The sequence below is a fragment of the Coffea arabica genome, chromosome 9c (assembly GCF_036785885.1).
Source record: "Coffea arabica cultivar ET-39 chromosome 9c, Coffea Arabica ET-39 HiFi, whole genome shotgun sequence".
NCBI classification, from domain to species: domain Eukaryota; kingdom Viridiplantae; phylum Streptophyta; class Magnoliopsida; order Gentianales; family Rubiaceae; genus Coffea; species Coffea arabica.
Window position 1 is genome coordinate 40,666,190 of NC_092326.1, and position 26,933 is coordinate 40,693,122.

The 26,933-nt window shown below is 36.4% G+C and overlaps 3 protein-coding genes across 4 annotated transcripts; all 3 read left to right on the forward strand.

The window, feature by feature from the left end:
* The first annotated feature begins 840 nt into the window (after positions 1–840).
* On the forward strand, positions 841–5,838 carry LOC113708684 (putative transcription elongation factor SPT5 homolog 1). 2 transcript variants are annotated; one of them, XM_072064877.1, is made up of 16 exons: positions 841–1,415; positions 2,096–2,334; positions 2,416–2,562; positions 2,656–2,814; positions 2,901–2,972; positions 3,209–3,535; positions 3,632–3,787; positions 3,877–3,974; positions 4,052–4,092; positions 4,168–4,331; positions 4,413–4,559; positions 4,649–4,724; positions 4,940–5,098; positions 5,218–5,266; positions 5,353–5,447; positions 5,533–5,838. In XM_072064877.1, exons 1-16 carry the CDS (start codon positions 1,148–1,150, stop codon positions 5,625–5,627), a joined length of 2,292 nt encoding a protein of 763 aa, XP_071920978.1. In that variant the 5' UTR covers positions 841–1,147; the 3' UTR covers positions 5,628–5,838. The 2 variants fall into 2 exon arrangements, with proteins under 2 accessions (XP_071920978.1, XP_071920979.1); XM_072064878.1 differs by lacking the exon at positions 3,209–3,535 and having other exon boundaries at positions 1,008–1,415.
* A 421-nt stretch (positions 5,839–6,259) lies between these two features.
* LOC113708016 (uncharacterized) lies at positions 6,260–6,956 on the forward strand. The gene has a single exon (XM_027230445.2). The coding sequence runs from the start codon at positions 6,396–6,398 to the stop codon at positions 6,876–6,878; it is 483 nt and encodes a 160-aa protein (XP_027086246.1). The 5' UTR covers positions 6,260–6,395; the 3' UTR covers positions 6,879–6,956.
* A 4,473-nt stretch (positions 6,957–11,429) lies between these two features.
* LOC113708683 (calcium-dependent mitochondrial ATP-magnesium/phosphate carrier protein 1) lies at positions 11,430–20,025 on the forward strand. The gene is made up of 7 exons (XM_027231249.2): positions 11,430–12,959; positions 13,473–13,890; positions 14,975–15,119; positions 16,517–16,632; positions 16,727–16,805; positions 18,763–18,996; positions 19,364–20,025. Exons 1-7 carry the CDS (start codon positions 11,768–11,770, stop codon positions 19,718–19,720), a joined length of 2,541 nt encoding a protein of 846 aa, XP_027087050.1. The 5' UTR covers positions 11,430–11,767; the 3' UTR covers positions 19,721–20,025.
* Positions 20,026–26,933: the final 6,908 nt, after the last annotated feature.

Sequence of the window (26,933 nt, forward strand, 5' to 3'; positions counted from 1 at the left end):
CTACAGATTACAAAGCAATACATTATCCTGCAACAAGTTATGGTCCATCACATTTGCAACTACATCCAAACATAATGGATCATGATATAGGTTAAACAATTGCATGACCTACTTGTTAGGATGGCATTGAGGCTCTTATTAAGTACTTAATCTTGATAGGTACCAGTACCAGGGAAACCATTCAACATGATTAAACGTGATTCAGAAAATAGAAGATTAAACATGTGATTAACTTTCAGTAGAATTAAATCAGGAAACCATTCAACATGATTAAAAGAACCTGGCACCAGAAGAAATAGCAGTACCATCTGCTTGGCTGATGGACTGTTTGCTTTTAAATCAAGTTTAACTTTAAAAAGCTCATTTAATTAGCATCTTACTTATGGCATGATTATACACACTAAAAAAAAAAAAAAAAAACCCCAGCCGCCGTTTGGATTGGTTATTTTTTCAAAAAGAAGTTTTTCAAATACAATGCGACAGTAATACACAAATAAAAATAATTCAAAAAACATTTCATTCATATAATATATCAAATATTTCAAAAAAAATTTTCATATACATTGCTACAGTAAAAATTTTTAAAAACACCTCTCAAAACAGCTAATCCAAACTTATTCAAATTAATTACTTCTATCCATTTCCTTCTGAAAAGTTAAAAAATAGTTTTTTGAGATTAACTCCTATGGCAAGTACTCAGTGGTTTACTAACTCATAAGTTAGGCCCAATAGAATGCACAGGCCACATATCTTTTACGTCAAAAGAGCCCAATCAACTTTGGCCCATTCACCCAATTCTCGGAAAAAAAAGAGAAAAGAATTTGAAAAGAGAGAGAAAGAGAGGGAGAGAGACCCATTTCCCTCCGCCTCCTTCCCTATAAAGATTGGGATGAATCAAAATCAACGAACCCTCCTTCCCAATCCCATTTCCCAAATCTCTTCACTGTTCAAACCTTCACCCTTCATCTAGGGTTCCATTAACTCCACGTTCTCTCACACACACCAAAACCCACCCAAAAACACGCAGTAAAACGCCTATAAATAACCCCCTTGTGGGCATTCTCCCGATGTCTCAATTTCGATTACGTTTGTGCGATTGTGTTGTTAAAGAGTCGATTCGGAAAGTTCTAGGCATTGGGTAGTAGCGATGGGGCGCAGCCGAGGCAAGAAGAAGGGCAGCGAAGAGTTCGAGCCACGAGAAGTTGACGATTTCGACGGTGGAAAGGCCGGGAGGAAGAAGCGACGGCGATCGGAGTTCGTCGATGATGTAGCGGAGGAGGAGGAGGAGCGCGAATATCGCGCTGGTAAACGCCGCCGCTCAAAACGGAAGTCCGGGTTGCAGTACTTAGACTGGGAAGCGGTGGTTGATGATGATGAGGAGGAAGATCAGGAGGACGAGGAAGGATTCGACGACGGTTAGAGAACTTTGACATTTATATTTTTTTCTAGTTTTATTGCATTTACTATGAATAAATGTCATTTTTTAGTAAATTTGTTCGTAAGGGCCTTTTTTTCCCCCTTTCCTTCTTTATTAATTATCAGGGTTAAAACAAAAAAAAAAACCACTGAATACTTAAACCCCCCCCCCCCCCCCCCCCCCCAAAAAAACAAACAAAAAAAAAAAAAAGAAAGAAAAGCACCACTGGCTATCCTAATGGCTAATATATCAGTTGTAGATAAATATATATTCTTCATCCTGATTGAAGAAGGCCTACCATTTTCGTTGCCCGATTGAGCAAGTATTATTTACGTCTGCGCATGTTAAGAGATACGAGTTGGCTGCAATGTAGTTTCTTTCTTTGATGGCCTATGAAAGTTGTCTGCTTTGTGCAAGTTCCTTCATATAACTGGGAGTGTCTCTTGATATTATTCAAGAGAAAGAAATACTTACATACCATGAATCTGCTCATTAAACTGCTTAATGTATAGCCCCAAAAAAGAGTCAAACAAATCCTTTAGCGTTGGATGTTTTTGGCGGATGTTATGACACAATGATCAACTTCTTTACAAGAATGTTGCATTTCGTTTGTTTGAGTTTTTAATACTTGATTGTTGACCCATCAGTGCTGTTCGATGTTTTTGTTGACATATATAGACTTCATAGAGAATGGGAGCGCAGATATACTTGATAAAGATGATGCTATACAGACACATCGTAGCTTCCTTGTTGATTCTGAGGATGATGAAGAAGAAGATATTGAGGCACTTGAGAAGAGGGTACAGGAAAGATATGGCAAGAGAGATTTGGAGCTTGATGAAGAGCCAACAGAAGTCGAACAACAAGCTCTCTTACCTACTATTAGAGATCCAAAATTGTGGAGGGTGACATGTGTGGTATGTGATTTAGCCTCTCTTCTGGACTGAACTTGAAGGCTCTTATGAAAGTGCATGATATCTGACTCGTGTTTAATGTAGAATGGTCATGAAAGAGAAGTTGCTTTTTGCCTGATGCAAAAGTCTATTGATGAAGGATCTCAACTGCAAATCAGATCAGCTGTAGCTCTTGATCATATTAAGAACTATATTTATGTTGAGGCAGACAAAGAAGCTCATGTGAAGGAGGTATGCGTTAATTGTAGGAGTACAGTGTGTATGTGACAGAGTTATGTCTAGCCATTACATTCCTGTTAATGTAATTTCTTGCTTCTGTTACAGGCATGTAAGGGATTATGTAAAATAAATAGTAAACAAATAATGCTTGTTCCACTCAAGGAGATGACAGATGTCCTTTCAGTGAAGACTAAAGCTGTTCATCTTTCTAGGGGTGCTTGGGTGAGAATGAGGAACGGAATGTACAAAGGAGAACTTGCCAAGGTTGTGAACCTTGTTTTCCTTCAATTTTGTTGTTTGGATCTCTTTGAGATACTATTTTTCTTGACTTCTAGCTATTTGTCCTAAAGGTTGTTGATATAGATAATGTGCGGCAGAAAGTAACGGTGAAACTGTTCCCCTCAAATAACTTGCGGGCCCTAGTAAGTAAATTGTTTGTGTTATCTGCTGTATTTATTTATTTATTTTTTTTTAAATTGCTTTTACTAATTTTTTTTTTTCATTTATGAAATTTCTACAACTTATCATCTTCTATTTAAAAATTTTGTTCTCTGCACTTTAGAGTGATTAATGATAGCAATTTTTTTTTTTTTTTGCTGTTTTCTATTAGCACGTTATGATATGCCTGTATACTTACATAGCAAGTTGCTTTTTCCAGGGTGATGGAGTTTCAAAGAAAAATGATTTTCATATCACACCGCGTTCCAAAGATGGTTTTTTACTCAAAGAAGTGTCCTTCAGATCAGTTAATGCATGTAGCGTACATCCCACTATTGATGAACTTGAGAAATTTCTTCATTCTAGTCACATTGAAGATGGTGATATGGCAAATTTATTGAGTCTATCGACAAATAGGAAGAAAGCGCAGTTTTTTAAGGGTGATCGAGTCATTGTCGTGAAGGGTGATCTTAAGAACTTGAAGGGATGGGTAGAGAAAGTTGAGGAAGATAACATCCATGTGAAACCAGATGTAGGGTATCACCTGGTAAAATAGCTAACTTCATGGCTTCAAACTTTCGTGCTGAAGTGCCTAAAAATGCCTAGTTGGTTCTTATGATTGTTTGCACCATAATTTTTTCAGGATTATCTTGTAATGAGTCCCAAAGAGCTTTGCAAGTACTTCGAACCTGGGAATCATGTTAAGATTATTTGTGGAGCAGCAGAAGGTACAACTGGTTTTGTGGTTTCTGTTGAGGGGCATTTGGTGAATATAATATCTGATACCACAAAGGAACTTGTAAGTTTTTCCTATTTAATTTAATGTCTTTCAGTATTCCGAAAATCTGCAACGAAGACAGGTAACTTACGAACTTCATGATTTTCTAGCTTCAAGTATTTGCTGACCATGTCATGGAGATATCTGAAGCAGCAAGCGGTGTCGATCAAATTGAAGATTTTGAGCTTCATAACCTTGTGCAGCTGGAGTAAGTCTTTCTTACATCTGGACATTATTGTGTTAGTGTGAATGCTAGCTAAAATTTGTTCTTCATTTTTTGTGCAGTGATTCGAGTTTTGGTGTCATCATTCATATTGAGAATGAATCTTTCCAGGCGAGTTTTATGATATGGTGTAAAGTTGTGCTGTTAACTGACATAAGTTGCTGAAGTTTGGTATTACCTTTTCAGGTACTAAAGGGGATCCCAGGGAAAGCGGTGGTAGAAATTGTAAAGCTGGGAAACATAAGATGCAAACTTGACGGAATAAAATATCAAACAAAAGATCAACTAAACCACCAATTATCAGTGAATGACCTTGTGAAAGTTGTGGAGGGTGTATGGAGGGTGAGTATTTCGGCTGCTTGTAATGTATGTCTCTTGGAATTACCTGTTCTATCATTGATATTATTTCTTATCCTCCTTCAGGGAAGGACAGGTAAAATTTTACATATTTACAAAGGAAATCTGTTCATTTATGACCATCATCACCTGGAGAATGCAGGCTTTATGTGTGCAAAATCTCAATCTTGTATACTGCTTGCTGGTGGATCACGAGCAACTAACAACTGGAATGTATGGATCGTGTATCCTATTGGGCTAGTTTTTATCTGTTTTAGTTTGCTGTTTCCAGTCAAAATTCATACAATTTTGCTCCTGTGTAGGGTGAGAATACTAGCTCATGCTCTCGTGTTCATCTGTCTCAACAGAGATCATCTAGAGGCTGCTCATCTATGAATGGTATGTGGAATGTGTTTTTATTCTATTAATTGTTTACTTGATTTCATTATGTTCTTTTAACTTCAAAAGTTGGATCTAGGTATTTGTTTTTAATTTCCGTATTTTTTTTACTCGATTTTCTCTACTTTTTAGAATGTGGCTCATCTGTGAATGGTATGTTGCTGTGTTTCTTGGTTGAAAGCTGAAAATAATTGTGACATTAAAATCTCTTTTAGCTAGAGGAAGATATGGGTTTCAGCAAGAGCGTGATGCTTTGATTGGTGCTTTTATTAAAATTCGCGAGGGTGTATACAAAGGTCACAAGGGGCGTGTGAAGAACATAAAAGGAAAAAATGTTCAGGTGGAATTGGAGGCCCAGATGAGGGTGGTTCTAGGCAAGTTTTTTGATGAATTGAGCAACCTCTTATTTTAGCTCCCCCCCGGTGTCTCTTCTCCTTTCTAGTTATTGGTTGGATGTTTGTTTTGGCATACTGACGAAGATCATTATATGCAGTGGGTCTTGATCAAATAACTGATACTGTGAATATCTCAATGCCTTCCCGGTAAAACGTGTTTCCTTTAGTTTCTCTCTCACTTCTGATCAAATTCGTAATTGTTGATCAAATATTTCTATTCTTTGTCGTGCCAGGCAAGCATCTAGATCTGGCTTTGAAAGTGGGGCCCCTGATCATTCTTCACAAACTCCACTGCCTCCATGTATGACTCCAATGAGAGATCACGAGGGTATGTTTCCCTCTTCTTGCTCGCTTCATGGTATCATCGAGGAGGTTGGTTAGCCACTAATCTGTTATTGCTGCTGCAATTACAGTTCACGATGGAGGGTGGACACCTGTGCATGATAGAGCATGGAATTCAAATCCCACAGTGGGTGTTACTGCCGGACTTTCTGGCAATTGGGTCTAGGCGACCATATTGCTTGGTCCTTATGGCTGAAGACTCTCTGGTTTTTTAACCTTTGAGACAATTAGATGTTTCTACTTCTTTGTACATGGGAACTTGCTTTGTGGTTGAAGGCCGTCTGTCTATCATTGGCTAGTTTAGATTTCAGACAATTAGAGGCTTGTACTTGCATCTAGGAAAATTTTCAAGTATTGAAGAAAATTTGGCTTGAGTTTGTCGGGGAAAGCTTTGCAAGTTTTTTTTTTTTTTTTCAAAAGTTCGAAAGGGTAGTAATATTCACAAGAAAGTGTTCAAACAAATTCCTACGGCGGGTTAAAGACCATTTAAGTGAACCCGATATATCCACAAAAAAAGAAAAAAGAAAAAAAAATAAAGAACGTACTATTAACCATGAAAAAGAAGATAAGTGTCTAAACACAGTTAATTTCCACAGTTCCTCTGAAAATATGATGCATGTGTCTAAACATTCTCGGAAGTTGCCTGAGATGTCGCGGAAGCCTTAGAATAGTGTAAACTACCTCCCACAATTTCCTCTATACGCTCGAACTGTTCAAGTCTGCTCCATGCATGCAACAAACAGTTACATGGCACTCTAACCGCGTTCCAAGGCCTCCTAATCCACACTTTCCGCTCTATAATTAACCAAACCACTCCCCATTTCTCCTAGCCTAGCTATAAATTTGCTGTCAATTTGATTTTTTTTTTGGTTCCTCACTAGTGTTCCAATTCATTATCGCTTCACCTTTTCTTCATTGTTTCACAAGCAAAAACATGGCTTTCAGGGCAACAAACCAGTTGAGACCAGTGCTGAAAGCAATGGGATCACAAAGCCGCTCATTTGCATCCTCTGCAACAAGAAAATACGCAACCGCAGCAACAGATGCAGCCATGCATGTTCATGAACACATGCACCAGGCAAAGTCCAAGTTCCCGGCCAATGGGGATTGGGCACCGGTCATGATCATGGGCGGTTTTCTTGTAACCGTGGTCACCTTGGCCACTCACAGTGCTTGGCAGCAACTAGCATATTCCCCAACTGTTCAGCTAAGCAAGAAGAAGAGAGAAACTGTTCCCGAAGTGTACCAGCCAGATGCTGTTCTGGGTTCAGCTGACAAGTTCATTAACAAGTCTTTTCTTCGAAAAGTTGCTCACATTCAGGACCATAAACGCACCCTTGACGACCCTTCTCGCCCGAACCCCTTCACTCATCCAAGGGGCATTGAGTCACTGAAATCGGTTGGAGTTCGCGAATAAAGCTCCTTCTTTATAAACTTCTGCAGATTAACTCGTTTAAGATTTAACAAGGACTCCATGCGTGGGTAGTGTATATGATCTAGGATCATGTTTTGATTTATGTTCCTTTCGTATTCTGGAATATTTTCGCTGTAGGAATAATTGTGAATTATCCTCCCTCCTTGCTCGGGTTCCCTCTGCCTCTAGAGAGTGGATGCATGGGAGGGGAGTTAGTTTGTCTGGCCTCAAGATCTGTAGGGCTTCTTTTTTTTTTGTGCTTAATCAGCCAAAATAAACACAGCATCTTCTGCTGCAATGCAATATAAGGAATGGTCAATAAATTTTCTTTCTTTTTCATGGAATTATCCCATTTTTGGAATAATCTCATCTTTGTTTGTGGTCCAAATGGGGAGTGAAAAAAAAGGTTGGGGGAACAGCAAGCGAGAAAGGTTGCTGCTTTCCAACCAGTTTGTCTTGAGTTTGTCTTGAGATTGACAAGGAAATAGTGCCCACTCACACTACTATTTTCTACATCTTGGATATTGATTCCAGGTTAATTATTACATTTCATTTTAATATTATCTTGTTAGGGTATATTCAATATTAAGTAATATTTAATGTATACTTTGTCCAAATATATACATGTACTTTTAATTTTCTCACTCTAGTTTGACACAATGAGTAGTAGTGCCTAGTATTTTATTTGTTATTTTCTATCTTGCTGAGATCATTCATTGTATTCACAACTCTACACCTAAAATAAGAACTTGATAGTGTCTTTAGGTTTATCGACCAATTCTACTTGAAAAATTTTACAGACAAACATAAAAAAAAAAGAACTTTTGGGACTATTAGAGGACATTTCCCGTTAATCACTAAGGATGCGTTTGACAAAATTGAAATCTGAATTCATTAAATTATTGAGTTATTAAGTATTAAATCAAATACATTTGAATGTATATTACATTCAGTGATAAGAGGAGTAAGTTTTATCTAAAAAATTTAATACTCATTTAATTAATTTACATATTTAATTTTTTATTATCAAATACGTTGAACATATTAAAATCTAAATTTATTAAATTTAAATGATTAATTGAATTATCAAACAAGCCCGATCCGTTCAAGTGTGGACTCATATTTTCCTCTGGCTCTGCTTCGATTTTGAGGCTGACTAGCTAGGAGCCTAGGATTTTGAGCTAGCTCAAGAATTTCAAATGCAAAAAATAATAATGCTTCATGAATCACGTGTTGTCTTGATGACGGCGATATCTCACCCCGTGTATTTGACAAATGACAAGACGCCCACCTGTTGTTTATTGTTATTGTTATACTGTATAGATATACTTATATATTTTTTGGAGTAAGCCTTGTTTGGATTGCAGTTTTTCGTCCAAAAATTACGTTATTTTTCGTGATCATATTTTTCTATTACCTTTTTTTCTCACATACATCAAATTGTTACAGTAATTTTTCCATAAAAAATCATGAAAAACGCAATCCAAACACAACCTTAAGTTTTTTAAACATTATCAATATAAAATCTTTTTCTACAGTAACAGATTTAAATTAATGCCATTAACATGAATTCAAATCATGTAAATGTAGTATATGTCCATAACTGATAGTGTAAAAGAATTACTGCATTATCTAAAAAGTTAATCTTTTTTTTTTTTGCCATAACAATAAACCAATGAGGGTAGCAAAAATACACTTCAAGATAAGTGGATCCAGCTTTATAATACTAAAATTTAGACCTGATTTCCGCAAGTAAAAGTTTTTAAAAAAAAATTTAAAAATTGACCAACAAAGAGTTCAAGGGGGGAGAATCGAGTAAATACTCAAAATTGCAGTCCTAAGATAATTGAAGGAGGATACACGTAAATTTCTATAATCTAGAAAACAAACACTACTAAGGGCATCCACAGCGCGGGTGTAATGGCCTCCATTGCACCACTCCATGACACGGTCTCTCATTGGAGCCGTGTCATGGAGATTACATGCATTATATCCATGATGCGTGTAATCCATTAGAAGGTGGGACCTATGATTAAATGTAAAATAATTCTAACCACCAACGGTTACATTATATTTTAGTTTCAACGGTAAATTTGCCAGCATACAGCACATTTTAGCTTTCCAACGGTTAGATTTTAGTCTTTTATATAAACACACAACACTTTTTTTAAACTTAAAAATTAATAATATCATTTTTAGAAAATAAAAAATTCAAAATGTAAAAAATTTAATAAAAGTTAGTACTTTATTTTTTAAAAAATAACAAAATTATTTTTAAAAATTACTTTATTTATTTATGGGATATGAGTTATGCATTATTAGAATAAATATTTGATTTAATTGTGAACCCATGCTATTACACCTTATGGAGTGTAATCCATTGTGAGTGAAAGTGTAATAAAAGAGGAGAAAATGGAATGTTGACGTGATATGTAGATTACACTCCACAAGATGTAATAGCATTGTGGATGCTCTAATTAACGGTGGTTGGTGATTGGATTTTGAGATTAAATGATAAGTACCTTGAGGCAAAAAAAAAAAAAAAAAAAAGGTGTCCAATCTGCTTCAATTTGAAATGCTGCCAGGTGTTACCAGTCGTACGTGGATTCTGCGTCAGCATTTTATCCGTTCTTCTTATTCTTCGTTATCCAAAAGCTTCAACAAAACCATGGGCCTAATGCTGATGCTGCAGCCGCGTAATGATTGACCTTTCTTTCTTTTTCTTTTTCTCTTTTTCTATTGCGTAAAATATTTCTCTTTCCGTTAAAAAGATGAAAAAAAAGGAGTAATTAAATTTAAAGGGCTACTATAACAATAAAATGTTCGAAGAAAAGAAAGAGAGATTTTATACTACAAATTTGACCCTCAAGGAATCTTCAGAATCTCGTTAATCGTCACTTATATCTTCAGTTCAGTGAAATTATTAGAAATCTCAAAAAAAATTTATGTAATTATCACGTACTGTTATGATATGAGAGAACAATGCGTGATGAAGAAGACATATTATATACTCCCTCCGTCCCGTTTTGTTAGTCTTGGTTTTTTTTTTCACACAGATTAAGAAAGTGTAATTAATTTGGTTGAAAACATAAATTTAGATTAATAATTTCCTAAAATACCCTTATGCTAATCAATGCAGTCAATGTATTCAATGTATCGGAAAAGTTCAATGTATTCAATGTAGTGGGTTAGTATTTAATAACAATGTATTAATAACAAGATATTTAATAAGGGTATTTTAGACAATTTGAAAGATTACTACATTTCTTAATGGGAAAGTGGACTACAATTTGGGACAGACGAAAAAGGAAAACAAGACTAACAAAGTGGGACGGAGGGAGTAGATGAAAATCAGTGGTGTGACTTTTGGTATCCCTATTGCCTTCCTTATTATGATAATTAATCATTTGGGGTGCACAAAGCAGGACATCAACATCAAATACAGCTGGTTATTTAACACTTGAACCAATAAAGAACTACAAAATCTCAATAGGATTAGTTTATATATTGCTTAAATTCATTGACCACGCAACTTTACACTATTTTATTAATGTGCTTGAGCTGAATTTACACCAGCAGCTTAGAAAGGATCGCATCAATTTCATTTTGATTTGGTGGAAAAAAAAAGGTTGTAGTATACGAATTGCGTACAAACTCAATATGTTTAATTAATCCAACTGTTTGAACTTACTTAAACAAGAATGGTACACCTAAAAAACAGTTCAATTTAATTTGTTTACTTGATTTAATACCCGAATTAATGAAATATATATATATATATATTTTTTTTTGTCGACACAGGAATATCCTGAAATCGAGTTAATGAAATAGTTCGAGTTGTATTACGAAAGCAAGGATAGTAACTTTGGATAAGGAAGGATTCGCCCAAAAGAATAATAACCTTGGGTAACTAAGGATTTAGGACAAAGACAAAAGTTGTAGGATAAGAAAATAGAAGAAACGAAAAAAGAGGAGGAAGGGAAAAAAAAAAAAAAAAAAGGACGAAAGAAGAAGAAACAAACAAAGCAAAACCGCTGGCAGTAGTTTGTGGTTCATACTTATCCAACACCTCCTTTCCTCTGACCTCAGATTTGCTGTTGTTATTAAAAATGCCCAAGTCACTCAAAAAGATGCATCGCCTAGAAAACTCTCAGATCCAAAATATTCCCACCACTAAATCCACCCCGCCACATAAAAATTTATCAAGTTAAAAGAAAAAGAAAATACCGCTACTAGTTAGTATTAGTCTCTTTTTTTTTTTTTTGTGGAAAGAAAATTGTAGGATTTAAAACAAATAGAAAAAATAAAATACACATTTATCTTCAAATCCTTTATTCTCTTTATCCAATATCCATTTCACCTAAGTTCCTCCTCACACTCCATAATCCTACTGCACTGCAACCCAAAAAAAAAACACACACACACACACACATAGTACACAACGTGTTTATTTGAGTGTGTGTGTATATATATATTTATGACATCTACTACACAAAAAAAAAAAAAAAAAAAAAAAAAAAAAATATATATATATATATATATATATATATATGTATATTTACAAATAGAAAAAAGCTCCGATGAGAAATCCTCTGTACATATTCACACCCTTCTATCACATCAACATCAAAATCTAGTCCATTGCCCAGAAGCTTTTTCCTAGCCTATTTCTGCAATTAGGGCTTCTCTTTTTCTTCCTTGTTTTTTTCGTTTTTTTTGTTTCCCACATAGTTTCCTGTCTGTCGATAGCCTGTTATGTTTGCTTCCACGATTTCTTGTTTCCAGCGTTTTCTGTTTTCAAGAAATTTTAGATTTTAGCTGTGTAAACTTCAGCTATATAGATAGATAGGTAGATATACAGATACAGATAGTGAAGGAGGGGATTGGGAGGGATGGGTGGGAATGATCCAGTGATGGAATCTTTCTTGAATTCCATCCAAGTGGTCAAGAATGCTTTTTCGCCATTGGAATCTAGTGTAAGAAAGGCCACCAAGGATTTTGAGCAGTGTTGGCCTCATATTACCTTCAAGAAAGGGTGTTCTACTGTTAGTACTGATAGCAATGATGATCAGAGTAATGTAAATTTGGGCGCCCCGGGGCAGTTGGGGTTTAGGAAGAAGAATAATAACGGTGGGGGTGGTGGGCAATGTGTGGTTGGTGATGAGAAAAAGAAGGGTTTATCGATTAAATTGCCAATTAAGATGGTTGTGGGCATGTTTGTGGAGAAATGTGGGGGTAATGGGAATGTTACTAGGGCTGAGAGTGTTGCAAAAATGGGGTTGAAAGAGATGGATGGTGGAAATGGTGGGAAAGAGGATGGGGGTTGCAGTAATTGCTTGCAATTCGCAGTGGCGTGGTCTTTGTTGATTAATGGTTTTGTTCAGGCTTTTCCTAGCCCCTTTAAACATGGGAAGAAAAGGATTCAGAGGGTTTGTGATGAGAATGCTGTTGGTGGTGGGACACCGCGTGTTTCATGTGAGGTTAAGGAGAAAGGGTCCAAAATGGGAGGTGGTATGGAGTTCTGTGACGAATACTTGAAGGAAAAGGAGGAAAAAGGTTTGTCATTGGAGTGTTTTCTTGGTTTTATAGTTGATCAGTTCATTCAAAATGTTCAGAAGTTTGATGTGAGAATGCAGGAAATTAAGTGCAGCAGCACTGCCGGTGGTGAGTCCGGTCCAGTTGCTGATGATCAGTTTGATCATTTGAGGGCGCTTGCTAGTATTTTGGAAGGTAAAAGGGCTGATGTGAATGTATTTTTTGGAAATTTGAAGTTTGCGCGAGTAGGAGGTGTTCCATCAAGTATTGTTGGTGTTACTTCTTCCAACAAGGAAGAGGGTGATATTGGAGTTAACAATGCTGAAACTCAGGAAGGGAGTGCGGGTGGCAATTCCCCGCAAAAGTTAGCAAATGGGTTGCTTAGCATTCCCTTATCAAATGTTGAGCGTCTGAGATCCAGCTTGTCAACTGTGTCATTGACAGAACTGATTGAGCTTTTACCTCAAGTTGGGAGACCATCAAAAGACCACCCTGACAAGAAGAAGTTGTTCTCAGTCCAGGACTTCTTCAGATACACAGAAGCAGAAGGTAAGCCTTCAGCTCAAAGCAATATCCTTGCTTCAGTTGCTTTTTCACATAGCCATCGGGGTTCTCCTTGATATAATTGTCTCACATCTTATTTAAACTTCATGATTTGTAGCAAGTATCATACCTAATGGCAAATTACTAATAGCACTTTTATATCACTGATTAAAGTTGTTGGATTTCCTTGTATGTTGTCACATTTATGGGATTAGCTCAGTTATTGGTTTGGATTGCCTTAGGCTTAGGTAACTTTAATTACAGTTCTGAGTTGCTTGTAGGATCATAAGAAGCTACAGTTACTGTGAGATAGCAGGGAAAGGGAATAATAGAAAAAGAAGGGATGTGATAAATCATATTTCTTTTAGTTAGCTTTGAGATTAGGATACCCTAGACTTCAGTTTTGGCATGTGAATAGTTTTGTGTTCTTAAAAATTATAGTGGTTCTAGTTTTTATGTGTCCCTCATATTACATAATCTTGTTTTCCTTCTTGAATTGTTCTTATTGCATTCTTGCAGGAAGGAGGTTTTTTGAAGAGTTGGATAGAGATGGTGATGGCCAGGTCACTTTGGAAGATCTCGAAGTTGCCATTAGAAAGAGAAAGTTGCCAAGGAGATATGCTCGCGAGTTCATGCGCCGCACTAAAAGTCACTTGTTTTCAAAATCATTTGGTTGGAAACAATTTCTATCATTAATGGAACAGAAAGAGCCAACTATACTTAGAGCATATACAAGTCTCTGTTTGAGCAAGTCTGGGACACTACAGAAAAGTGAAATTTTGGCATCTTTGAGGAATGCTGGACTTCCTGCGAATGAAGACAATGCTATTGCTATGATGCGGTTTCTAAATGCTGACACTGAAGAATCTATTTCCTATGGGCATTTTCGCAATTTTATGCTTCTGCTCCCATCTGATCGGCTTCAAGAGGATCCAAGGTGAATTGGATGTATACTGCTTTAGTGTCATTATTGCTTTGGAATGATGATCATGTTTTTAGATTTATGGTCTAATATCATCTGTATCATAGGCTCTTATAAGAGTTAAATTTAATGTATCAGTTCCATTAAGTAAATGAGCAGGGTGGAATAATTTAACTTCCAATGGTTGGCTATTCATTATTTGATCTGTGGATGGTGAGAAAAAAGAAGTGTATCTGAGGAGTGGTCAGGATAGGAATTTGGGCGTACTTACAGTTAGTCCAGTGATGCTCATAACTTTTTACTGGCAATACTTGCATGATTTTTCATTCAGCTCTTTTCTTTACCTCACTAGTGCTAATTTCTGTATTTTGGTGGGAATGTTATTTCTTCAATCTGCCTCTTTATACTTTTGTGTCTTCCCTTACTTCGTACCAAAATTTGGTCGCTCTCGTGGTGAATAGAGCATTTAGCAAATTGCTTAAATTTCTGTCAGCAATATGCTGCATCTAGTAGAACTTTTTTCTAACAAGAACTTCTATAAGTATTTGATGACATTTCATGAATGTAATTGTCATTAGTGATTATGGCTTAGTGCTTTTTGGACAAAAAAAATCATATTTGAGAAGCACTTTGCCTTTAAAAAAGGTGTTCAATTTCATGTATTCACGTCTAATAGATGGACATGAACTGTTGCAACTTGAAGGGTAGTAACATTTTGATCTGGGCAGTTTCTAATCTTGAATTTTTTATCATTGCTCTGCATGGTGTCCCATTCACACGCACACATGCAGGAATGTCTAGTACACGAGTACAATCTGATTAACTCAGAAAATAGTGTCTCACTCAATTTAATTAGTTACAGGTGTTTTCTTTAACTAAGAAAATAGTGTCCCACTCGGTTTAATTAGTTACAGATGTTTTCTTTAATCACCTCCATTTTAGATCACACAGTTCCATGTGAATTTCTTGCATGTTATGTTGTGTCTTTCCTTTCCAGAGTAAGCATCTGGATTATGTGATTGGCTAGTTATTCAGCTTCCTACGCACAATGTAGATTAACTTAACGTACAGCTTAACTCAATTTACATCATATATGTAGGAGTATCTGGTTTGAAGCTGCTACTGTAGTTGCTGTTCCACCACCTGTGGAAATACCAGCTGGAAGTGTTTTAAAGTCAGCACTGGCGGGAGGGCTCTCTTGTGCATTGTCCACATCTCTAATGCATCCTGTTGACACAATCAAGGTTTGTTGTTCTGTAAAAGATAATTTGGTAGTATGTTTCACTTGGGACTTCACAGAACTTGACACCTGGAGCATCCATATATTGAACATTTTATTTTTTTACCTTGACTATCATTGAGCAACGTATGTACTTATGTGTTGGCTGCTATTGCTAACCTCAATTCTAGACTTTTGGAATGTGATTGTAGTCATAAATAGAATAATCCTAAGTCAAATTGGGACAAACTCAATTCCACTATTCTTGAATTACTTGAATATGCGATTAAGGTAAATATGGAATCATTAGGTGCTTTGTCAGCTGCTTTCATTGGGTACTGGTTTTGAATCCAAATTTTTGTTTTCAGTGCTGTGAATGCATTTGAGGTGGCTTGCATGTAATATTTTCTCTTGGGTGTAACAGCAGCAAAAGCTCTCTTCTTGGAGCGAGTTTTATTACTGTGAACTGAGCAACTTGACTTGGGATTTACATAGATATGTGTTTTTGGGGTCTGAGTTCCACAGGTTAATCAACTTAAAGGAACAAATAGTTTAAAAGGGTCAGCTTTCGATACAAGTAGTCAAATGCCCACTGTTCAACCACAAGAAGACAATTGTTTCCTTCCTCACATTGCAGGGCTGATTGTAAGAAAAATATTTGGACAACAGCAGTGAGAAATTCTAAAAGCTGCTGTAGGACTACTTTAAGATGAAGTAGTATGCCTGATTTGACAAGGATTTTATGGTTGAAAGTGGAGAATATTGATGGTTAGTTTGGAAACAAAAGTTTGAATGTTTAATAGGTGGGACCTCAAAAAATAGATTTTAGGGGCTGTTTTTTTTTTTTTTGAGCTCCTTTTACCGTTCAGCAAGATAGGATTATGGGGCATGCTGAGCTTGTTACATGATTGGGAATCATTAGTTTCTTGGTGGAAGGAAGTTAATTTGTCATTAAGTGGTTCTGAACTTGGTAGCAAAAATTTAAGAAATAAAAATAAAATGGGAATTGCAATAGGCAATGGCTTACAAGTGGCTAGTTAGAGAGAAGAGTTTACTTGGAAAAAAGTGTTATATCATATAGTTCCTAAGGATTAAAAGCATCAAAGTTCGATTTCTAGAAAGTCAAGTCCACAATTGAAGCACAAGCTACGTGGAGGCTACACATGCCCTTCTTTACCATCCTTGAAACCCCAGGTATCAGAAATCGAGCATTAGAATATGCTGCCTTAGACAGGATTATAAGTGCTATTCTTTACCCATCTGGCAACCCGAACTAGAATATTACCTTGATGAAAATCACAATAGATGAAAGCTATCCCTTTTGAAAAATGTGTTCTCTGCTTAGCAATTACCAAATAAGCTGGCCATAAGTGGTAAGTTGATGAGTTATGCAGTACTGATACTTGTTTACTCTTCTTCCAGACTCGAGTACAAGCTTCAACACTTACTTTCCCTGAAATTTTGGCCAAGCTTCCAGATCTTGGAGTTCGTGGATTATACCGAGGCTCAATTCCAGCAATTCTTGGACAATTCTCAAGGTTCTTTAGTTTCTCTCTTCTTTAGTTCATTTTACACTCTAGTTCTGGCATGCTGTGGTGTAATAATGACTAATACGCTTATATGTTATTCCAGCCATGGTCTACGAACTGGAATATTCGAAGCTAGCAAGCTTGTACTCATTAATGTTGCTCCGACACTTCCCGATTTCCAGGTAAGGTTACCGTGAAGGTTGTCTCACTGCATGAGATGACTAATTGCTGATTAGCCTTTGCCCTTATATATTTATTATGTACATCATTTATCTTGTAAATTAGTTATGAGGAAAAAAATAAAAAACATATATGGCTTTTCTTATCCCTCTTGGCTTAGGACAAGCATCATAATAATGTTCTGATCCATTTCTGGTCCAAAATGTTTTTTTTGGGTGAAATCTATCATTAAATGCTTTGAAATTTGTCATTTCTCTTGTTTGCGGGGACTACTAGAACGTATAATAGCTTATCTAGACATGTATTTACTGGGGGTGGCAATTGGGCGGGTTGGGTTAGATTTGGGCGGGTTATTTATGGGTTTGGCATAATTGGGTTATAACCATCCGCCCAACTTTTCAACAGGTCTATTTTGGGTTGGGCTAATTTGGGTTCACTCAAACCCTGTATACCCAAATGCCCCAAACCAGATCTCTTTTAAAATTTTTTCCCTTTTCCTCACTTTTTACTCATCTTCTTTCCCAACATGAAGAACCTATTGATACTTTGCAACAGTTGCCGGCTTCTTCAGTAGTTATAGTCCACCGTCTCCGGTGATTGATTGGTGACTTTTTCTCATATCAAAATGCCTTCAAATTCTATTTTCTGTGTAGATCTAACATGTATCCTCGTAATAAACCAAAATCCACCATAGCGACCACAAATGGAAGTGACTAGCTATAGCACCACCACTTACTCCACCATGAAACCACAAGCTCTGGAAATCAATGGATGCTTTTCACAAAGCAGTCATTAACTCAGATCTAACTTGAAAGTGAGATATAGAACTTCATCATAACAAATTATAACGCCGTATGGCTGTGGGCTACAACTTGTTGGGTTCCAGGTTGATAACTCCATTGAAGGTATCTTGGGTGTTTATTTACCAGAAATTCGATTTAGAACTTTCAACCAAAGAAGAAAGGGATGGATCTTTAGTTAGTACTTGAGGTTGAATTTTCTGTTGATCAATTCTACGATCAGGACTTGCATTGGAGAGGAAGGGATGAGGAGGAGTTAGAATTTTGAAGTTTTTTATCTTGAAAAGATTTGGCCAAGAGAGATTTAAAAATGTTAAAACCCATTGGGCATTTGGGCATCCAATAATAAACCCAGCCCACCCAACCCAAATTGACCCGTAACCCCTTAGACCTGCCCAACCTTCTAAAAACAGTGGGCAGGTGGGTTGGGTTAATGGGTTTGGGCTTTGTTTGCCAGGTATAGTATTTGTATTACTCAGTATACCTGCATCAGTCATTTTGAGTTTTGCTGCATGTCTAAACCAAATTAGGAGTTTTCTCTTATTAACTGTGTAAGTATTGTACTTGGGCTTCTAGGATATTCCTAAGCAGAATTTTATTGCATCTGATCAGCGATATCGAGTCTGTGTCTTTTTCTTGTCATGCATCTGTCATATTAATCGGTTTCCTTAATTGGGCTGGTTGTTAATTGATTTTACTCAATCCAGACAAATCTCCTTACCTCCCCTGCTCCTTTGTCTTTCCATGAAATGGAGTAAAACTAAAGCAAGAAAATAAAGCAAAATAGAAGGAAAAGAGGGTGGAAAACAAAGGAATGGCATAGCAAAAGTACTCCCCTTCTCTTCTCTTTTCTGGAAAAGTGACGACTGAATAAATAAATCAAAATAAAGGATGGAAAAGCTGGTGGAAAAAAAAAACGAATATTGGTAAGTGCAGAATTCAGTAACAGAAGTCCTTCCATGCTATACCAGATATGACAAAGATGACAAGGACTCACAGTAGTTGAAATGCTTGCAAACTGAGAAGTTTGTTGTGCTTGGCCGTTGCAAAATCAGTTTCTTAACACAAATAAGTAAAATTTAGCCCAAGAACATGTCTTGAGAGAAAAAAAGTACGCTACTTGACTATACTAAAAGTTTGTTTCCATTTTTGCTGTTAGGTCCAATCTGTTGCATCATTTTGTAGCACTTTCTTAGGAACAGCGGTGAGGATACCATGCGAAGTCCTGAAGCAAAGGTTGCAGGCTGGTTTATATGATAATGTTGGCCAAGCAATCATTGGTACTTGGCATCAAGATGGTCTTAAGGGTTTTTTCCGTGGGACAGGTGCCACTCTATTCAGGGAGGTCCCATTTTATGTTGCAGGCATGGGGTTGTATGCTGAATCTAAAAAGGTATGCTTTAGCATCCTGCAGACTAATTTTCATTCCGTGTATAAATGCTAAATTATGATTAGTGCATTAGTACTATTGAGATTTATTCTCTGTTTATAGGATACATAAGCCATTCTATTGGAGATGATTAATCACATTTCCTTTCATCCTGTTATACTTTTTTGTGTCAAGTTCTTTGTCGGACACTTGTGACAAACCTATAGTTTACTTGTTATGATGAGTGTTTTATTTTACGCTAAATTAAAATGAATAACTTGTAAGATGTGGTTTGCAACAACTGTCTTGTTACTCAGTATGATGTGTTTGCATAATTTGCCAACTGTATTTTCTTGTTATTAATGTGCAAATTGCTGTTTGCTGGTTTTAGGTTGCGCAGCAGCTTTTATGCCGTGAACTAGAACCCTGGGAAACGATTGCAGTTGGGGCTTTATCTGGCGGGCTAACTGCTGTTCTGACAACCCCGTTTGATGTTATAAAGACAAGGATGATGACTGCCCAGGGCAGGAATTTGCCATTAAGGCTGGTAGCCATCTCTATTGTTCGTCATGAAGGAGCCCTAGGATTATTTAAAGGAGCTGTGCCTAGGTTTTTCTGGATTGCCCCCCTTGGTGCCATGAACTTTGCTGGTTACGAGCTTGCAAGGAAAGCTATGGACAGAAGTGATGAAAACGGCTATCAGGGTAACCAGAAAAGGTCAGCCAGCACTGCCCAAGCCTCGAAGTAAACTAGCAGTAATTGTTACCATGTCTCAAAATTTTTGTCCCGCTCTCTTCTGTAGATCCTGGAAATTTTGAGCATTTTTCCAGATTAGATTAGTGATACATGGTTCAAATTTATTCGTCGAAATCTCTGTATGGAAATGAACTACCATCGAGTTTCCGTCCGTATCTTAAAAAAGACTCTTGCTGCTGAACGTGTAGAATTTGTCAGGACTGGCACCCGTTCTGCCTTTTGTCTTGTAAGTACTACAGTACTCTTTTTGTACATTTATACAGGTGACAAAAGTGCAGCTGACGTTTTATCTTTTCATCAGTCTGTGATTGCCATAAAATGGATCTGGGTAAAAAGAAGATTAATAATGCTCTTTCCAACTGAGCTGACCAAGAAAAGACAACCTGAAAAGATTACAAATGGGAATATCAACAGACTTACTACTGCCTTTTTAACCTTTGGTATCAAAGTCAAAGCAGCGTGAGCACATTTAAATGGAGTAATAGTCCTTGAGCTTCTTCTCTTCTAAACATCTGCCCCATAACCCCTCAAGATTGTGACGCTCTTTCTCCAACTGACCCCAGCAATCTGGAAAGGACAGCCAAAAGGTTTAGTTACATATGGTAAATTAATCAATGGTTGGATCCATAAATTACTTAGTTGGCGTAATCATGTTTATCTTTTTCTTGGTTTCCCCCACATTCTGATAGCATTGCGAGAAAGGGTTCTTCTATCTTTGTGGGTATACGTATAAAAAAAGAGGAAAAAAAAAAATCCCATGCATTTGTTGGATCCAATGGGGGATCTTTTTATTCTAGAAATATCTATCCTAAGCTGATTTTATTAGTTGACAAATCTGTTATTAGCACTGTAGGAGAGGTCCGGGGAGGTAAGCACGAAAGTCTTACTATATGTTTTCAAGTTAGGCTTGTTCTTGAAGAAATCCATGAATTCAACTATACGTATATATTCACGGCAAAGACTGTTGAAAGTCCACATCTAGAAACTTTGAATTGTAGAACTGATAACGGTGAATAAATATTGCAATGGGATTCCTGTACAAAATCATCATATTTCGTACACTGGTTGAGATTCTTTGATCTTTTATTCAATCACCTTCCAGAAATTCTAATAAAACTACAAAATGTTATCCATCCATTATCCAGGGAAGGCCTTGTGTTGTGTATGCACATTCAACCATCACTTGATCATAAAGATATAATAGAAATTTCTTCGGATCAATGTCAAATTTTCAGACCCTCCTTGTTTGTTGATTGGGCATCATCATTTGACTAATCTCTCTCTCCCTTGCCACAATATAAAATGGAAGCGTCGTACGGGTGTTGGAGTACCCTTTGATATCAAAGTCAAGGAGCGTGAGTACATTGAACTGGGAGCAACTAGTCCTTGAGCTTCAAGGCATCCATTGTTTAAACCCTCCAGATTTTGACAATTTGAATACGACCAATGCATGTTGCCAAATTGGCTAACCACTTTCAGTCTCTGCGGGCAAATTTGGGAGAATATGTATCATTCTTAATACGCCCCCACCGAATTTCTTGATAATGTTTGTGCTTGACTCGATGGGCATACACTACTGTCACTTGGAGCGTATAAAAATGAGAAATGAACGAAGATAACTCGAGCAATATAATAAAAGGCACATCATGTAGTGGGTGGAGTGAATTCTTAATTAATAGGCTAATTAAAATTTGCAATTGGCTGTTTTAAAACTAACATAATGCACCAACTAGCAAGCATGTGAGTTTAGAATCTCAACGCTCTCTGGTTTAAATTTTTTTATTGAAGGCTTGTCAAGAACATAAGTAAAATTGAGTCGAGTTTGGATCGATTTGATCAAAACTTTCTATTCGACTTGTTTGCCACCCTGTCTCTAACGAGGCAAGTCTATCAAATATCAAAATTCAGGGAACTATTAACTCACCATGCAATTTTTTTTTTTCTCGTTTTTGGAGTAAGAAGAGTATAAATTTCCACAATGTAAGATGAATTAGTCACCATCGAACCAGCGTCTAACAGACTTTTAAACTTATAGAAGCTTCAAATTTGACTTGAAAGTAGCAGCCCAGAAGGTTACCCTCTCAATCAGAGTAAAGGACGTCAACAATCTTGCTAGTCTTGCTTCTCATAGAAGGGCCATCGGAGTGAGTCGCCATTATAGCAGAAAAGATTTTCCAGTTTGACGCAGAAATGGGACAAAGAAATGTAACTTGTTTCAAACTATACTTATTCAGACTGTATGCTAGACCCGTCTGAAGGGTTAGACAAGTTAAAGAACTCCTGGGGACATGAATCTTAACAAGGCATTGAGGTCGGAGAATCATTTACTTGGGTCAATTGATGGTGAGAACAGCATTTCCAAGCCTTAGGATTGGATTGAGCTTTGAAGATTAGCGTGAATTCAAGAAGCCTGCAAACTTTTATTGTTTCTTTCGAATGTTTCTGAGTTAAAATGAGCGTAGTTATATCAACATGCACCACCACTTAGTCCAACTAATTGATTAAGCCCCTTAACCGATCTAGTAGGTTATCAAAATACAAAAATAAGGGCTAACTTCACTTTGCATCACTAAACTTATGTAGCTTTTTCACTTTGTACTATAAACTTTAGTTTTGAATATTTTGCACCCTCAACTCTCAATTTTGGACGCTTTACACCCTCAAATCTCATGTTTGTCGTATTTAAATCCAATCTGTGGCAATGTTAGTAAAATTAATGGCATAGAAGATCCTAAAAATCAATCGTAATTTGCTGCAAGTGGTCAAAATTAGCCAAGGTATTGCATCTAGAATAAAAAGATACATTGTCATTAATTTGCACTGACATTTATCTCATTAGTTTTGCTAATAATATTAGTGACTCGGACCATACAAACCAATGATAAATATGTTGAAAACGGTAAAAATGAGCGCGCCAAGGGATTGCATCTAAAAATATATATTATAATTAATTTGCACTGACATTTATCTCATTAATTTTGGTAGCATTATTGTCATTGATTGAAGTTAAATAGGACAAACTTGAAAATTTAGGATGTAAAGTGTCTAAAATTGAGAGTTTAGAATACAAAATATCTAAAATTAAAGTTTAAAGTATAATGTAGGAGAGTGATACAAGGCCAGAAATAAAATTAGTTCTAAAAATACGGTAGGACTTCACAAACTGCATCCTAATTGAAACTTGATATTTAAATGGGTGTGTGATATTAATATCCACAAAGAATATGGTGCACAAAGCTCCTCTTATTCTCTAATTAGGGAGAATTTCGAAAGCCTCTTTTCCCGAGATTTTTCACAATTTCACCTAGAATATGTAGTTTTTTAAAATTAGAGGAGAACTAGATGAAATCGTCGGAAATCTTAAGGGAGGTCAATGTATTATCTGTTGTCATATAGTCGTCAAGTTTTTCGCTTATCTCCCTCAATTTTATCTAATTAAGCCCAACTCAAAAACAAAAGAAGGAGGAGGAAAAAGTAATACGATTGGAATGTCTGTTCTCTGTTTTAATGATTTTCGATCCTACACCAAAGTGCGTGGTGTGGAAATTGAAGATGAGCTTTCGAAAGACTAGGTGCTGAGAGGAAGGTTTGCTAGTTGCCCTTGAGTAACATATATATTAATCCTTTCTTCATCATATCATGCCCTGTTATTAGACTCTAATTGGTGGCACTTTTATTCCCCCTTTCCTCAATATACTAAAAACCAAGAAAAAATGCATCAAGATTAGGTAGCCTAATTATTTATAGGTTTAACAACCCAATATATATATACACACACACACACACACAAGTTGTAGGCTGGAATAATCAAGTAAAGAAAGGGCTTTGATTGGTGCATTATGTCTTTCAAAGAAAAAAGGAGAAAGAAAATCGAAAAGAAAAATATACATAACCTACATGAAGAAAATTCTGGTACTGATGATACATCATAATAATATTCCATGAATTGCACATATTGACTGATCATTGACTGCTTGAGTGCTGTATGGTTATAGTCTGATCACTTGCTTATTGTACATTTACAGATGAACCTTGACCTCATGATATTTCATTATCAATCAATCAGCTAACTTTTTTTTTTTTTTTTTTAAAACAAACAAGGAAGTCAGCTAGTGCACCTTAAAGACTGCAAGCAACTGTTGGACTTTGGGGGCAAGATAACAAAATGAAAATGCCTGATTGCCTTTAAAGATCAAAAGTTCCAATGTGGAATTAGTTTTGTTCACTCGTCAAATAGTTTCCATAGCAGACTTCCCAACTGCAGTCTCCCTGTTCCCACCTGACATTAGTTTTTTACTTCCAGTAATCAGACCTTATAATATTAAGGATTCCCCTTGGAGGGGCTACTAGAATATAGTCCCCTATGCCCTGTTGATTAATTATTATTGTGCTCCGCGTTTGTTTCCCCCGTTAACTACTTAATTAAACCGAGTTTTATCCCTTGACTATATTAATATGTTAGGTGAGTTTTGTTTGAATTAACGTGCCTCAGCCCAATTACTTAATACTGCTTCAATGGTGAACAGGATCCACCCATTGACATTTCCTTGGTTTAATTAGTCAATGCAAACATGCTACAAAATCTACTTTGAGTCAAGCTTATTGATTTGTATGTTTCGTTTAGGGGAGAACTTTTATGCAGTGCCCAGTCCTGTATCCATCAACTTCTGCATTAGAACTTGGCTTTTAGGTAGGGTAATTAATTAGTTTTGTAGGCCTGCTTAGCCCAAAAATACAAGTACGCGAATGTAAACGACTTTGCACCACCACACATCCGTTTAATTGGGAAGAGTAAAGAAGGCAATCATTGCCCTTAATTAGCTTTGAGATATAGTTCTTCAATCTTCATGCTTTCCTTGCAAAGTCGTATGTAGTTATATCCGTCAAATTTGACGGGTTCAATGATCTTGCAAGGCAGACACTTGGTTATGCTCGTGTGGTTAGCGGGTTATTATAATCTAATACGCCCCAATACGTGTTCTCTCTCGAGTAGCGACTGCAGATTTTTTTTATCGATTTGACAAACATTTCGTCGTACTTTTATGAAGGCTTCTCCACCTGGGAATGGGATATGAATAGCCTTTGCTTTCCCTCGCTTATAATATAGGAGGATGAAGTTACTTCCATAGATAGGCCTTATCTAAGGTATTCTATCTTGATACAAGGCAATTCAATTCCGGAAGAGTAAGGTGTTTAACAAGTTGCAATTCAAATTAATATCAGCCTGCAACATTGAAAATTGTTGCATCAAGAATAACGACATGGGTGTGACATATTTAACTTCTTGTAAATTTTGTCTTCGCATTAAGTGGCTATTGGTCAAACAAATTACTGAAATTTATCTTACCAGCAGCAGATTGCCAAAGTCGTTGTACAAATAATTCAAGCAATATATATATATAGTTTTTCTTTTCTGAAAGATAAGTTCGATGTGGATGAGACAACACATTCATTTTCCATCTCACATTAGTCTTGCAAGACGTCCTAATTGATTTATGTATACCCCCCCCCCCCCCCCTAATATGCTTCTTCCAATTTAATTCTGTAGGGCTTCTCACAGATCACTTGGCAATTTCCCCCTTCCTATTTTGGGTTCTCCAACTCAGTATGAATTCCTACTGCAATAAAAGAAACATTCCCACTTTCTTGTTTTTTTTTTCCTTTCCTTCTTCTTTGAATTGAGGGTCAGCATTTATGTTTGTGGGATCGTTTGATTATCGAATCATTCTGTCACATAACTGTAATTTACTCCCTTCAACTAGAAATGTGTCAGCGGCACCATTTGTGTTCAGAGAATTAATTGTGGATGTGCATGTTGATAGGCTATTAATTACTACTACCAGTTTTAGCTTCTTTTCTAGATGATTGATAATCGGTTATTTTCCTCTTTCACATGGTTGTTTGTTCACACTTCACACTCATGATCAATACTTCTTCTTCTTCTCTTTTACTAATTCTCAAGTTTTGGTTACAGCAATCATTGATCAAACGCGGTTAGGAATGTAATCTGTTTTCAAAATCTTAATCGTAAAGATTGCGATTGCATGCCAAAGCGGTGGCAAAATTTTATAAACATGCAATATCAGTCGTGGATCATTATGTGATCAATCATGCATAATCATATTCATTAATTTTTAAATCTGTTAATGAGTATCCAACGGGCACTTGTTAATACATCAAAATTTCTTCGGACCTGTCGTGCGTGTGTGTGTGTGTGTGTGTTACACACTTACACGTACTAATAATTATTACCATATCTTATATTTATACATTTTCTCTAATTAGTCTTTTCCTTTTGAAATTTTAACACGACCTGAAACATATTTTAACGGATGCCTAATAGTTACTCGGCACGTGTCTGTGTTAGACAAGCGTCAACTTTTTGCCTTGACAAAAACATCAGAAGTAACGAATTTCCAACTTTCAACAGAACCTTCTCCGGTGGCAAATCATCCATTGGGTGATTTATGACTAGAATACAAGTAGCTAAAACAAGACCTTGACATTAGCAAAAGGTCGCTATATTATGGTTGTGAATACGAGAAAAGAGTCCAAAGATATATATCTTTCACTTGACGGACAATTTGCAAACTAGAAAAAACAAATCAAGCAAAATTTTTCTACCACAAAGTCTCTAAAGTAATGTGGACCAACTAAAACTTTCAATTTTTTGTTTGTGGAAAATGATGGTTTATAACCACATGCAATAAATTTGACAATGTGCCCATCTCATAATTCACCAAGTAAAAATTTTTAAAATTTTCTTCTTGTGTGTGGAAAACCTAATCAGCACTTTAGAAAGATGTAAGGAATTTTTGTGGAGTCTATCCATCGTAGGAAAAGGTAAACTCTATGACAAGCTGGTTGTACTATTCCCGAATAGTAGAATAACTGATCCAAATTCCAATTTTCAAACAAATGATTAATTTCATTTCTAACCACCAGCCTTGAGGCAAATTCCGGCAATCCCTACCGGCTCTCCGTAGGCTCAGTTGGGTCTTTCCTAGATAGATTAGAATAGAGTAGAATATAAATAAAGTGACGATGATAAAAAAAAAAGATTAATTTGATATCTGGGGGCATGCATCTATAACACTTTTTGCAAGCTGCAAACGAGTTGACTCATCATTTTTACATATAAAATGATATTTCTTTTCATATTTTTACATATAATCTTTTGGCTTTTTTTTTTTATGTAGATCATA

Coding starts and splice junctions, on each gene's coding strand:
- LOC113708683 (XM_027231249.2), top strand. CDS start 11,768: ATGGGTGGGAATGATCCAGTGATGGAATCTTTCTTGAATTCCATCCAA. Junction 12,960..13,472: donor CAGATACACAGAAGCAGAAG/GTAAGCCTTCAG, acceptor GCATTCTTGCAG/GAAGGAGGTTTTTTGAAGAG. Junction 18,997..19,363: donor TGTATGCTGAATCTAAAAAG/GTATGCTTTAGC, acceptor TGCTGGTTTTAG/GTTGCGCAGCAGCTTTTATG.
- LOC113708684 (XM_072064877.1), top strand. CDS start 1,148: ATGGGGCGCAGCCGAGGCAAGAAGAAGGGCAGCGAAGAGTTCGAGCCA. Junction 1,416..2,095: donor CGAGGAAGGATTCGACGACG/GTTAGAGAACTT, acceptor TGACATATATAG/ACTTCATAGAGAATGGGAGC. Junction 5,267..5,352: donor AATATCTCAATGCCTTCCCG/GTAAAACGTGTT, acceptor TTGTCGTGCCAG/GCAAGCATCTAGATCTGGCT.
- LOC113708016 (XM_027230445.2), top strand. CDS start 6,396: ATGGCTTTCAGGGCAACAAACCAGTTGAGACCAGTGCTGAAAGCAATG.